At 40.8% G+C, this 15292-nt stretch overlaps 1 protein-coding gene across 5 annotated transcripts in view; it reads left to right on the forward strand.

Moving 5' to 3' along the window:
- cyth3b (cytohesin 3b) overlaps window positions 1–15292 on the forward strand; it is a 33561-nt gene that overhangs the window by 2740 nt on the left and 15529 nt on the right. Inside the window, exon 2 of one of the 5 annotated variants that reach the window (XM_078269628.1) lies at window positions 4431–4527. The exons of 1 other annotated variant lie outside the window; for it this stretch is intronic. Coding sequence is in view for 2 of the 4 variants with exons in the window: in XM_078269627.1 (XP_078125753.1) it covers window positions 10036–10078 (43 nt within the window). In the remaining 2 variants the exon portion in view is untranslated. Of the gene's footprint in view, window positions 1–4430; window positions 4528–9868; window positions 10079–15292 lie in introns of those variants that run through there. 3 more of the 5 variants (XM_078269629.1, XM_078269627.1, XM_078269631.1) reach the window with 3 other exon arrangements.

Consider the following 15292-nt stretch of genomic DNA (forward strand, 5'->3'; position numbering starts at 1 on the left):
CGTGGGCAGAGTGATACACAGAGGTGTAAGATAGAGAACAGACAGCAAGAAATGCGTGAGAATGGAAAGAACGTGTGACCGCAAAAAGATTGTGGGTGAGACACAGTCATAGTAGTAACGATGGTGAGATGTCTGAGAGGAATGATTGAGCAAGACAGGAGATGTGTGTGGAGGGTAAAAGGGGGACGGGATGAAGCGCCCCAACAAAGTTGGAAAATGGCCAAAGAAGTATGGAATGCCACCAGCAAAAGACAGCAAGGGAGAGTGGTGGTGAGATATTCTTACTGAATCAACTCTCCAGTGTGTTACAGGAGTTTCTCTCAATGAAAGTTCTTTTTAATCATAATTAACTTACTGACCAACGAGCGGTCTCTGGCCATCCATAACCTTCCATCAAACCAGGTCATACTTTTGATGGAGATTCAGTTTTCATTTTTTTTCCCATCTTCTCTATGTTTTTTTCAGTTTCACCTCTTTGAAATCTTCTCTGTGTTGGAAAAAGAGACCTTTTTTTTGCCGTGCTACCATCATGGCTCTATGGTTGGCATGTTGGTTGGTTTACCACTTTGTTCCAGACTGAATATCTCAACAACTACTGGATGGAATGCTATTATATTCTGTACAGACTTTCACAGTCCACAGGGGATGAATCTTAATGATTTTGGGGGACTTTTTCTCTAGCTCCACCAAGTGTTTGACATTTGTGGTTTTCATTGAAATGTCCCAAAAACTATTGGATGGATTGTCATGAAATCAGGAATAATTGTGATAACTTTGGTGATCCTCAGTTTGCATCTAGCGTCATCATCAAGTCAAAATGTGTCCATTACTTTGGTTTATGAACTGCAAAACTATTGACATCAGCAGTACTTTAAGTGCTACTTAGTGAATGCTGTAACATCCTGCTCACACACTTAACTAAGATGGTGAACATGGTATTATACAGCCTAAACATTATATTTTTCTCATATCAGTTACTTTTCTGCAACCACAGTTGGCCGTACTGCACAAGGCTTAGAGAAAACGTGTCCACACACAGTAATCCATCTGACACGCATGACAGTCAACAATACAATGCGTTCTGCCACAACAGTCGCTCAATGGACAATAGGCCAACAAGAGCTCACAAAGCTTTGCTACAGCATAGCTTACTGCAACACATTCTGGTTCTGCATGACTGACTTTGACAGTCCATCAAATGTACACCTACAGTATCTCTGCCTCCTCGGCTTCAGCGTAATCTTGGTTAGTTGGTGAGCTGTGTGCACATCGTCAATGGAGACTTCATGAGTGATGTCCATATGGTATGAATCAGAGCATTTATGCTAGACACTGGCTTCACAGCACGCCTTATGACGGCTTGCGAGTTTGGCTACAGACTGCTCTATTTACACACTGTGAAAACCAGCCATTTAATCATGGCAGTTCAGTGTGTGTGTTAGTGTGTGGTCTGTGGGGTTATGGCACACTGCAGCCCAACCCAGGCGAGGAGAGACGCAGACAACGAGCTGGGCTTTCAGATGAGCCATTCATCTGCCGGCTGCAGGACAGTGCCAGCAGCTTCCTGCTACTTTCAGGATTTGTGATTTTGTCTTCAGTAGATTTGCAGCTGCTGTCTTTCTCCCACAGCCCACAAGCTATCAGGTGGCTAAGAGAGGAGCGTCCTGAAGTCTTCATGGAGCTTAGGAACAAATCATGCTTTAATAGTACACACCTCTTCAGACTGAATATCTTCCCTGTCCATATTTTAACTCTTTTAAGAGTTAAAGAGAGTTTTAAGAGGGTGACCCAAGTCACCTGTACTGCAGATATCTACAGAGAACTGAGGCCGTGGATGTTTACTTCAAGCCAGAGTAGGCTTGGGCAGGCAGTAAGGATCTGTATGAAGCCTGTGTGACGGTGAAGGACCTGAGGGCCCTGCAGGATGTTAGGGAGTACTAGAGGGACGGTGCAGGATAGGCCCTATTCTGTACTAGTTACCTACACTCAAAATGTCTGGTGACTTAGAGTGGAGGGTAATTCATATAGCACTGGCAGTGACAAGGTTTTAGTATAATTTTCAATGTTTGAAATGTTAAATTCAGGAAAGTTTGGGGGTTAAATTTCCGTGCCCCGTGTAGCAGATCCATAGAACAAGTGCATTTTGTTAAATGGAAAAAAAATAGCTAGTATGAAAACATGGCTTACCTACCTTCTGCAACCTGTGAGTGTAAATGTTTGCTCCATCTCCCTGACCTGAGGGGGAACAGGTCAGTGCCATGAGTTTGACATTTGTGGTTTTCATTGAAATGTCCCAAAAACTATTGTATGGATTGTCATTAAATCAGGAATAATTGTGATAACTTTGGTCATCCTCAGAATTTGCATCCAGCGTCATCATGGAGTCAAAACATTTTGACAATTCATTCTCTTCCTACACAGCCTGGCTTACCTAACCTAATAAATTTTCATTGGCACATTTTAGGGGTTGAATATATGTATTACTGCTTAAAGGAATAGTTCAACATTTTGAGTCAATGTTTGGGTCAACCGGGCTTGTACCTGACACTTAACTCGCTGTAAAATCACAACTTTTATTTGTATGGATTTAACAAGACATAACGTGTGCTAGTTGATCAATTTTGTGACCTTTCGCCAAATTGTCAAACTATTCTTTAAAATGCAACTTTAGTTTTGCCAGTGAAACATTTTTTTTCCTCTGTTTTTGTGTGTGTAACTCATCTCTGTTGAATAGTGTGTTTTCTGTCTTGACTGGCATGCGGTCTCACACTGTCATGCATTAGCAGGGCACCACGGCTCAGTAACTGCTATGAGAAGCTGATGGGAAGATAAAAAAATACTTCTGGCTTCTGTATGTGGCTCAACGGTACTGTGTGTGTGTGTGTGTGTGTTTCATCTTTGAAAAAAGGTCAGTGAACACAGAGAGCCCTTGTTGAGTTTGGCTTCCCTGAATATCAGATAGCACATTACATTTACCCATGACATCCCCTTAGTGGTTTAAGTTGGACTCAACAGACATTAGGTCAGACTGATCCATGTGGAAGTCAGCTTTCTGGATTTGGACATGAGCAACTTGCATGAATAAAAAGCTGAGTTTAAAGTGAACATGAGGCATGTGTGCAAATCCTCTTGGACCTCCACTCTGTTTTCTCTGCCTTATAAAAAAGGGTTTGAAGTTCTCTTATAAGTGGCCATGACGCTGATGGCAAGACTTGTTTGGAGTAGAGGAAAAACACACGTTTAAAAAAAAAAAGAAAGTCTCCAGTTTCCTCTTCATCCAACAGACAGCTCTGTGCAGTAAGGGTCTACTACTTAACAGAGTCCCAGACTGGGATCTGTCTTTGTCACATTAAGACCATCAAGGGGCTCGTGGAGGGGAGACGTGAGGCAAATCGAGCCATTTTTCTCCTCTTTGGAAAGAAAAATCAGAGCATGCAAAAAGGTCCCAGGAGTCTGAAGTCATGTGCTGAAATGAATTTCTGGCAAAGAACGTCCTGCTCCATTTGGGCCTTTGTGGGAGTTCATGGCTTCCATTAAAGTGTGTGTGTGTGTGTGTGTGTGTGTGTGTGTGTGTGTGTGTGTGTGTGTGTTTTGTCTGTCGGAAAGGGAAGAGAAGGCCGAGCAGAGTGGACAGGAAAAGGGAGGGTTGGAAAAATTATGTAAGATTATTTGACCTGCTGAAGATGCAGGAAAAAGGTGTATCCCCCTCTGACTGCCAGTACATCCAGTGCTTCATACTCTGGAAACACAACACACTCTCCAACAGTCTGTAGTTTACTGTGATTAAGGTCTGATTCAGGCCTAAAAAACGCTCTTACTCTAGTGACCCTTTGTATTCAGCTCTGCAGTCCACTCTACTCTTGTACATCTCTGCTCTGTGTGTGTGTGTGTGTGTGTGTGTGTGTGTGCGCACACAGCCCTCTTGTCTCAATCCCTGGGGATGCTCCAATACTCCTGCTTGTAAGAATGGATTTGTAACACTTGGACTTACTCATGGGGGTCAATGTGACAGTAAACTACTACAGCACATCTTCAGTCTTTGCTAGTTTTCTTTTGTTTGTTTTTTTGCAAAATGGGCATGTTTCCACCAACTACCCCACTCCATTTTTTGCTGTAAGATACTGCTGCATCATGCAAAATTCATTCTTCTTTAATAGGGAGAGAGGATGAGCTGTGACTGTGCCGTTGGTGCTGTAAAGAATGCTGAGGTTGTTGCAGTCGTAGTCTTTCCTTTCTCCATCATTGGCTCTGTGCTATTCAGAGGCAGCGGTGTTCTGTTTGTCACCGGGAAAGGCTACAAAGAGCACAGCAGGATGACCATGTGACACATGAGGCTCTTGAGCAACGTGTCAGTGTGTATATACACGAGTATGTGTGTGTTTGTGTGTATATACACATGTATGTGTGTTTTTTGGTTTGTATATGTTTAGGTGAGAGAAATGGGAGAGATGGAGGCATGCTGCAGTGACACCGTTTCAAAGAGATACTGATAGGGAAGCGGCTGCTGCGTTCAGATTCTCAAAGTAGGTTAGTGGTGCAAGGCTCAGCCCAGCTGTGTATACCTCATGCTTCTCTCCTTCCACTGTTTCACTTGTGGAGGTATGTGTGTGTGTGTGTGTGTGTGTGTGTGTGTGTGTGTGTGTGTGTGTGTGTGTGTGTGTGTGTGTGTGTGTGTGTGTGTGTATGATTGTGAGTGTGTGCATCTCTTCATATGGTGTGCACACAGAGGATTAGTTTGGGCTGCGTGCCCTCTCCATGCTGAGATAAATAGAGGAGATCAAGTGGGGAGGGATATGGATGACAGTTAGTGGATTATAGGTCATGGGCTCAGGCCGCTCTCTGTCACTTCCTTAAAACACACACACACACGCACACATATTAACAGGATTCAATCATAACAGAAAAGCTGCACTGAAAGGAAAAGAAGTGCAGAAAAAGAGCTATCCTCCATTCTGTTTTTCTATTCCTGACACTGTCAAGTGATTTATAGTCTGTTGTGTCACCAGGATTTTCTTCTCCCTACTACTCAGTATTTCTAGGCTCTTTTCCTTCGCCCTGACCCTTGAATTGTTAAATAGTTTTCGGAGGTAGGACAGCAATTGTTGCTTTAGTGAGGACTGTGAAATATAAAATGAATGGCCTCGATAGAGCAGGTCAGGGCGACAGGCTCCAGAATTGTCCGCAAGGGCATTGATAACCAGGTCTTTCTACAGGGGCAACAGCTCGACCACTTGAAGTGTTGTCACCTATCCCCTATTGCTATAAACACACACGCACGCACACGCACACACACTTTCTCTTCTTCTCTCAAAACTCATGATGCGTCAATGTCAGTGCTTCAAAAGATGATGATTGTGTGTGATTGATAACCTAGTCTGGCTTGAGTGGATCATAACCAATGTAACACACACACACACACACACACACACACACACACACATATATATATATATATACACACACACACACACACAAACAGTGGCCTGAGGGTATCTCAAAGGGCGAGTGATTTACATTGGCTATCAGGCACAGGTTCCTTTACACATTTAATCTCTTTGTTGACCTCTGTCATGCAGTGAGCACATGCATTACAGCCAACCTTGAAAAGGCTTTGTAGTATTTTTGTCATTGTCTCTTGATAATGAAATGTGACCAGAGGAACATGACCATCATTAATCCCTTTATAAATTGACTTATACCTAGGGGACACAGGACATATTTAAGCAAAACTATCATCTTTTCTTAACCTTAACCAGAGTGTTTTGGGATGCTGGATGTGAAACCTGATGACTATTGTCAAATTACTGTGCTTTGTATCCCCATCATCCACCCTAAACACTTCCCACAACAGTAGTATTTATTTTATAGGAGACAGGGTTGAATGAATTTGACTATTAATACCACAAATGGCTCCGCCAACAAGGTCATCACTGATGTTTTTATCTTACTTTCATCTACTCCTCTAGGAAAAACAAAGTCTGCTCCTCTGTAGAGATGATGCAAGAATCAGCTGATGTTTACTTCTAATCAGTGTTCAACTTGTGAAATTTAAGATGAAAGGCTACAGAGGCTCATAATCTGGAAAACCCCTTTACACAGAACCTGGGAAAGAGTGATGGTCTGACCTGAACCGCCCACATATTTTGGTTATAAAGGAATCCTGGCTCAGGTTTTAATGCTGTCATGAACTCTCTCTCCTCCTCCTCATCCACCTCCTCTCCTTCCTGCTGTCTTGAAATAACAAAAGCAGAAGTGGCGTCCTACTTGGCAGCTGGATCGTCTCTTGCCTCTCTCTCTGTCTGTCGTCTAGCTCTGCTCTACTCTTTCCCAGATTTAAGGCCTAAACCCAATATAAACAGCCTGTGTTGCTGCCTCCTCTGTAGTCTTTATTTCTCTGACTTCAAGTTCTGTGTGTCAGGGCCTCCATACCAGACTGTAGGCAGGTGAGACACTACAGTTATTTCCTGAGTGAGTCACAGGACTTTTGGGGTCCTTACTGAGGCCGTGCTAAGAGTTTCTGGAGGACTTGTATGTCTTGACAGAGTAAACAACCTCACAGCTGAACAACCTCGTTTACTCACCCTATATATTAAGTAGTAGTTAAGTAAAAGTCCTGCATTCAACATTTTACTAAAGTAAAAGTACAAAAGTATAAGCATCAAAACATACTTTAACCATCAAAGGTAAAAGTCATTTTAGAATAATGTATATTATATTATTGGATTATAGTTTGGGAACCACTGTTGTAAACGACAAGGCGAGCGGTGAGTCTTGTGATCAGTCGTGCATGCTGGTAGGGGAAGGTGACATTGTGTGGAGTGCTGATATTATTAAAGAAATAGGGAGCATTGCTGTCATCTCAACAGATCTGACAGAAAATTCTTCAGGGCTTAGTTTGGCCCCACATATGCAGGTTTAGTATTGTGTGGCTGAATCATTGGTCAATTAGGAAAGCTCTTGTCTAGACAGAGTGTGAGATTGAAGGACATTATGTACAACAAGATCAAGAGACAAAACCAAGCAATAAGGTCAACCAACAGATCCTGTATTGTTTGAATGGCAGGCTGCCATCAAGATCACCATCTTCTTTTCAATATGTCTCTACTCTTCCTTTGGGGAAAAAAGCAAAAGACTTAGCAGGATGTAGACTAGGTGATGAGATAAGAAAATGTCTAAGTTTCTGCAGTCGATGGATGGCTGAAAGACAGACAGACAGACAGACAGACACTGTGTAAGAAAAAATATGCATTTAGTAAGAATGAGGCAGTACTTTGCTGTAAAGGAAATGATGTGTGTGGTAAGATCAACAATCGTAATGAAAGACTCGCAGTCAAGCTCGTAATTAGGCAAAGCTAAAGATCAAGGAATCCTGCTGCCAAAACCACTTTGTCTGAGGATTCTCACATATGATGGCCCAAAAATAAACCAATCAGAAGCTGTTTTTTAAATTCAAAGGCAAGGGTAAGCGTTTCTTTCAAAGTGAAATTTGGCAAACGCAGTACTTGTTCATGAATAAGTGACTGTGACTAGTGGGTTCTGTGAAGAGACTGTCTTACTTAAAGGGATTGTGTTATAGGGTGTTTGAGGCTTTGAAGAATCAAACGGCTGTGTTGTGTTTGATGTAACCTCTGATTTTTCATTGAAATCTAATTTTCATAAAGGGAGCGCTGTGGATGTCTCTTGATGAGAGCTGACAACAAGTGACTGCTGAAGACTCGGAGAACATTCTGTAACTTCTTTAGGCCAACAAATAATGGAAAGAGACAATTGTTTTGCATTTTAGGCCTTTCTGGGGGCAGTGTGTGACAAAAGTTCACATATTACATTACATCACTTAAATACAAACATGACAATTATCATCAAGAACAAGGTATTGCTGTTTTATGCACTCTCATGAGACATGATACAACAGGTGTTGCATCCAAGGACAACAGCGTGGGTTTCACATCACATGTGTTTACAAGTCTGAAAGACTTAGCAGCTTAAGTCCTTCTTGAAAAGACACATGGGAAGTTGTTGTCTTTATTTCTGTAGATGATGGTGAAACCTTTCAACCTCTTTTGTTTTTAGCCATGCTAGCTGTCGGTCTGTCAAACACTTTGATCCAAACTCAACTCAACAACTATCGGACAGATTGCCATGAAATTTGGTTCAGTTATCCATAGTTCCCAGATGATGAAGACTAGTGACTGTGGTGATTATTAGATTTTTCTTTAGCGCCACCAGCAGGTCAGAAGTTTCACATAAATAACTGAAAAAATAATCACATTCCCATCACCTTCAGCTGTAGTTTGTGTTTAGCAAATTAGCAAATGTTAGCATGCTAACATGCTAAGCTACATGTGCAAAACTCTAACTACAGTCTGCACAGCAGCAGTTCATGTGAACCAAACTCTAGTTCGTTTTTCATTGCTTGAACACAGTTTTCAAAACTCTACACACTTATCCCATGGCTTTAACCACAACCTGCACAACACTGTGGATTCACAGCACTTTGTTCAAATGCTAACACACTGCTGTCAAAACTTAACCACGCATTCAAAACAGAATGGATTTCAGTCTGATGAATTTTATAAACACTGCTGATTGCAATTTCAACTGAAAGACTTGTTAGTGAACACATACTGTGTGTGTATATATATATATATATATATATATATATATATATATATATATATGTATATGTGTGTGATGATATATATATATATATGTGTAATAGTGTGATATATAGTGATATATATATATATATATATATATATATATATATATATATATCAAAAGGGTTGTACTTAGTGTTTTCATTAATTCATAGGTGTGTTTTGGGCGTAACATGCACCAAACCAATCAGAGTGTCATCTGCCATTCCCTTTAAAAGCCAGGCATGTTTGTACCTTGGCGCATTGCTATTATGATGGCGGATTTGCACCGTAATATTTGTATTTGTAATCTTTCTTTTTGACAAAATAAATACGTAAATCATAATTCTTTTATGCGTTTGTAAAATCAATATTATCAAAAACAGGATCATGAGGCAAATGGGAAACTAGCCCAGTGTTGTAATGTAAAGAAAGAACTAGTAAACATAATGGATGAGATATGTGTTCCTTAGTGGTTATAGCAGAAACACACAGCAAATAAGTATATTAAAAAAACGAACTTGCAGTTCAGCATATGTAGTTTGATGCACTGTATTTGTGGACAAATTCTGAGTCACTACTTATACTAAAAGGGCACAGTCATATTTGTAAATCTAATGTTTGCAATAGTGGCTAATGAAACCTCAGAATAGTGTAAAAAGTGACTCAGTAAAGGGGACAGTAACCTAAGCACTATGGACTGGAGTGGCTGCTACTCCAGCCTCATACAAGTTGTAGCATTTGTTCTTTAGGTGAGTGGATTGTATTTAAACAAGTGCACTCTGCTGTTGTGGCTGCACCCTCAGCGCTGCTGATCTGATGTGAAATGAAAGCAGAAACCCCATCATCAGCGTAAAAAATAGCCAGAAGCCTTTGTGAAGCGAAGATGGGTCTTTTGGTAGTTTTAGGGCTAATGATGGGCAAGTGATCTTCAGGTGATTTTCAGCTCTGTGTGTGTCTAAAGAAAAACAAAGATAGTTGAAGCAGAAGAGTAAAGTGTAAGAGTTGAAAAAAAATGCAGAAGTTGATAAAATGAGACTAGAGGAGGTGTATGGAGAGCTGGTTGGACCAGGCTGGGCGGTTGCAGAAGGAGGAATGTGGGCTATTTTCATACCATTACTGTCATCTGTCAAGAGGCAGGAACTGTCAAAGTGCGTGCGTGCGTGCGTGCATGTGTGCGTGTGCGTGCTTGGTGTATGAGTGTGTGTCTCTGCATGCTTGAGAGCTGTGAGTAGGAGTAACGTCGAGAGGGGAAAACAATTACTACACACCTACCAGCCACAATTGCAAGAGTACACACGCTGGAAACAAGCTGCTAAAAGCTCTTACAGCAGGCAGCTACAGTACTGACACTTACAGTACTGACCATCATAAGGACACAGACACCTCTGCTGATGGCATGTCAGTCATCATGGCAACTGGAGAGGAGAAAAGGCAATGTGGTATGTATTTTATGCAGGAAATAAAAATGAAGGATTTTTCTTGTGAAAGTTTTATGTTGTATCATCTATAGATGTCTTATGTACCTGCAAATGTGAACATGAACCCTTTGGAGTTTTGTTTGTCAGTGTGTCACCGACTCTAACACACTCACCCAGCTTTTTTACATCACTGTTAACTCAGCTGGGTTGCAAAAATATGAAACAACCACGCGATAATCTAGTGTTGTGAACTCATGTAAGTGCTCTCTAATTAGCCTGCAGTGGGAACGGCAGCTTCTGCCCTCGTCATGCTCACGGGGTTGCAATTGTTACGAGAAGACAGGCACAGAAGCCCTAATCACGGCAGACATCCCTTCCATAGTTACACATCAAGCCTAGTGAAAATCAGGAAGCATTTCACTTTGGCAGGGATTGTCACTTTCAAAAGGACAATACAGGTTTGGTTAAGTGAAGTTTTTAGCAAAGGAGTTGACCAAAATGAGTTTTAGTTTGACTGACGGCCCCTAAAGGTTAAAATATTTTACTGGTGGTTGTAAATTTTGGCTAATTAGCTACAGATCCTGAATAAATGCTCGAACTATTAACAATCTGGCTGTTGGACATACAAGAGTAGTATATATTTTACATGTTGCGGATATGTTGTGTATGTATATATATATATATATATATATATATATATATATATATATATGTATCTCGGATGTTGAGATATAAATGAAAGCGAACATAGCTGCAAAACAGACCGTATTTTACTTTGCTTTCCGTTCAAAGTAGAATTGCACAAATTAATGCATGTTTTCTTATAGCCGTCAACATTTTTGAGAATTGGGCATATTATTTGAATGAAACATTATTGGAACCCATGTTGACATAGTATTATGACTCTCCAAGTTGAGCATTCAGCAAACATAACCCAATACAACTGGGGTATCAGCATGTAAAACCATCCTCTCCACTGACCTTGATGCCAAGGATATTGGAAAGGCTTGACTGTCAAAGGCGTTTAGTCATTTGACTTTGTGATCTCCCAATAAAGGTCCGTCGGTCACGTGAATCAGATCCCAATCTCTCCATTATCTCCAGAAGCATTAGACAGTAAACTGTATCAACTGAGGTCTTCCTGTCCGGACTGTGGACTGGAGTGAGGAACCGGGCAGTAATGTATTATTCAAGACTCTGAGTAGTTTTCAGTTGATTGAGGTCTAAAGGTTCAACCACAGATCAGGCAGCAGGTCTAACATGTGGAGCAGCACTTCTGCTGACACCATGCTAAAGTATAAAGTATTAATAGTTGTGTTTGTAACTGAAATAGTGATCAGTGACTCCAACAAAGAACGTCATTGAGCTGGAACAGCCTCTGTTATTGGTGGCATGAATAATTTGCATGTGATGTTTTTTTCCTTTTTATTAACCCTATGACTGTCTAGAGCATGGGCAAGTTTCAGACAGTTATAATGGAGTCATGAGATTCTACCACTAATAATATACCAACTGTAATCTGAATTGACAATGACCTGGATTAAGACTAAAGAGTGAAGAACTTTTCCTACTTTGTGAAAATGTTTGCATTTTAATACTTTGATAATTCAGATTTCAGTCCTTGATCAGAAGCTATGTTTTTCTACTACTGGTAACTCATGTATCTGTTTACAGTGCAGCCAAACAAACTGTAAGCTTCGGGGCACATTTAAAAAAAGAAAAGAAAAAGAAAGTTAATAATTTGCTTTTTTTTAACATGCTGTGAGCAACCTTAGCTGCCTTAGCTGCACGTTGAGCCTTGCTGAACTTGGCTCCTGACCTTTTTTTCTAACCCCAGGAGATGGTGTTGACCCGGCTGGTTATGGTTGACCAGGAGAATAGAGCTAAACGTGATTGTGAGATTTGAAAGAGGAAGTTACAACCTCAATGACCTTTCCTTTAAAACATTCTGGACCACGTGTCTGTTGGAGAAAAGTTGAGCACAGTGGTAGTTACTCACCCATGCATGCCTTAAGAGCAATGGTAGGGGTGGAAGGCTAAGCATGCAAGTTTGAACTATTATGATGATGTATTGATTGTAACTGGAACAGCAACCCCCTAAATTATAACATGAATAGGCTGAGTAGTGTTGCATTTGTAATCTATGTGGCCGTGCCTAGGGTTAAGCATGGAGTGTTTATATATAACCTAATATGGATTTTTTTTTTTTTTATCAGGACGGCTGCTCTCTATGGGAATACGCACACATAAACACACACTCACAGATTCCTAGACTTTCATGCATAATGCATCATATGTCCAGTCTCGGCTGTACAGTAGTAGTTGTCCTCACAATTATATCAGATTACTCTGCATTTTCCTCATGCTACGAAATACAGACAAACAAACAAACAAATTCAGTCTCCTCAGACAATTTGTCCCATTCCAGCCAGAGTAGGAGAGTTCTTTTTGCACATTACAGACGTAGGTTGCCTGCAGGGTCTCTTTGCTCCACAATTACTGCTTTATAAGGCTGTTTAACTGAAGGCAAAGAAAGAAGTTAATGGAGGCAGAGAGTGTGACGATGTCTGGTGTGCTGTTATCTGTTCATACATCACACTTGAGTTTCTCCCTTTCTTTGCTGTTTGGCATTGAGAGCATCCTTTTGCTTTAAAACTATTCTCCTTTTTTCCCCCTCTTCAACCCCACAGACTTCACTGGGGGTCCATTATTACAATCCTATGTTGCTTGGACAACCAAAAACCGGCAAAACCAGCAGAAAGATTATTAGACAATTTGTGTTAAGATGCAAAGTTTTCAAAAATGGGCAAACTCCCATCTGCTGAGGAATATCGTGTGATATGATTGAAAGCTCCAAAACAGATACCAAATGGACCTCGTAGTGAGATTGTTTTTGTCAACTACTGTCTCGAAGGTCGGAAACTTCTCTCAGGTCGAAACTGTATCGGTCAAAAAACACTTTCACATTCAATTACAAAATAAAGGTGTTCAGGTGTTTGTTCTCACCTGTTTTTTTCTGTTAGTTTCCTCCAGTCTATTTCCTTTTTCATCTTGTCTCTGGATGTTTATAAAGTAGAGCCGTAAATCTACGGGATACTCGTACATTTTTGCTCAAGTTGAAACATTTGCTTCATGCCGCTCCATTGCACACTTGTTCTATCTGAACACAAATGTGTTAGTTTTTTGTAAAAATACAAAAGTAAAAAAATAAAAAAGAAAGGCAAGAAATAAAGGGAAAACAAAATCCTTTACAGAGATCCAATTCATCCACCCACACAGTCCCCAACAACCTCCCTCCCACTTTTATTGACTTGACAAAAATTACAAAACATTTACTTGGCAGTCTATACTTAACAATTTCAGTCTTACAGTTTACAATAAATATAGGATTCCATTAAATCAGCAGCAGCTGTCTTACTGCCATTAAGGACATTTACAGTCAACATTTCTATCACAAAGGAATTTTCTTTATTGCAGTGAAGCCAGTAAAATAACCTTTTTTTATATATCTTGAACAGTTAGGGTGAGTCATCATTCAGCTGTACAATGCTTGGTAGACATGGTATGTATACTCCATAAGCATCTTTTTAGGTTTCATATATCTCTTAAAAAGTAGTTCTCTTTCTCTCTCCTCTGCCTTTCTTCTTTTGTTTCATCTTGTAGAAGTTGGAAGATACTGTGTGAGCATCATTGTGGGAGAGAGAAGTGATCACACAGCCATCTGGATCCCAGCTCTCTTGACTGGCTGCTCGTCTGTGATAACATGAGCTCCGAGCCCTCAGAACATAATAACCTAATAGTCCATGATCACTTTGTCTTATAGAGCAAGACTGAGGGGATGGAATGATTTAAAGGGTGTGAGAGAAAGATGCAGTAGATAGATAAGACGAGAGGAAATAACTTTACTTTCTTTTTCTATTATTTACAGTCAGAGGGGAAACATTGAGAGGGGGGCGTCTGAATTGCAAAGCTGCTTAGCGGTATGATTCGTTGGGGGATTTGAATGTGCTCTCACCCCCACTTCAAGCACTGGGGTGGAGGCGGACAAAGAGAAAGATAGAGGGTGTGTGTGTGTGTGTGTGTGTGTGTGTGTGTGTGTGTGCGCGTGTGTGTGCGCGTGTGTGTGCGAGAGAAACAGCGTAGGAGAAGCACAATCTGGTATAGCTCCATGTGAAAATGACCTAATTCCTGTCAGCCTGCTCTCAGATGCATTGCTCTTTTCTGATGTGTTGGAGAAGAGAGGGGGAGGTCCTCCTGAGGGATCTTGGGGGGGAGGTTGACGTGGCACGGTTAAATGAAAGATAAGGAGGTGGCTCCTGGGGACCCACAGTGTAGAATAAAATACCTGTAATGTGTGTGAAGTGTAAATTCTGTATGCATGGTGTGTATATTGTGTACTCACCTGTGTATACAGTGTTTGTGTGCTCATGCTGTAAAACACGCATGTTGCGTGATGTGCCGCTCTCTCTCTGCAGTGATAATTACCCCAAATGAGGGCCCGACGCAAGTCGACTATCTGAAAGCCAATATTTGAGGGGGCAGGACTCACCAGATGCTCAGTTGTGTGTGTGTGTGTGTGTGTGTGTGTGTGTGTGTGTGTGTGTGTGTGTGCGCGTCAAGCCCAGGATGTTATTTGTGGAAGTGATCTGCTTTCCAACAGGGATGTTTCTGTGGTTTTAATTTGGTTTGGAATTTAAATTCTCATGAGAAACTTTTTCCTCATATGTGGCTTTTGTGTAATAGCCTACAGTACTTCTAACACCTGCTATATATTATAAATGCGTAAAACTGTATATACTGTAAAGGTGCTGTATAAAGGTGGGAAATGGTACTTTTTAAATTAATTTATATATAAACGACATGAGATATAAACAAACACAATACATATGAAGACAGAAGACAACAATATGGCTGCACAATAGAGCTCAACAGTGACCGCCCACTTTTTTAACGGCTCTGGTTCCGGAAGTGTTTTTCCCCATTCAGTTGTTTCATTGACGTTTTGAAAATTGCTTATATAAAGACTTTTAAGTCTGGAACCTAGCCAACCAGCTACGAGATGAATGGTGACCATAAAACATTTGATTTGGCGCAAAAAAACATTTTGAAAATGGCAAAAAAGGCAAAGGTACAATACCGTGTACATAAACTATCATAGACTTCAATGGCAGAAGCTCGCTCTAGCCGTTCACGGATTGCGGGTACGGTAAACGTTTCTATGGTGACAACGAGTTG

Source organism: Sander vitreus, chromosome 15 (genome assembly GCF_031162955.1).
Source record: "Sander vitreus isolate 19-12246 chromosome 15, sanVit1, whole genome shotgun sequence".
Lineage (NCBI taxonomy): Eukaryota > Metazoa > Chordata > Actinopteri > Perciformes > Percidae > Sander > Sander vitreus.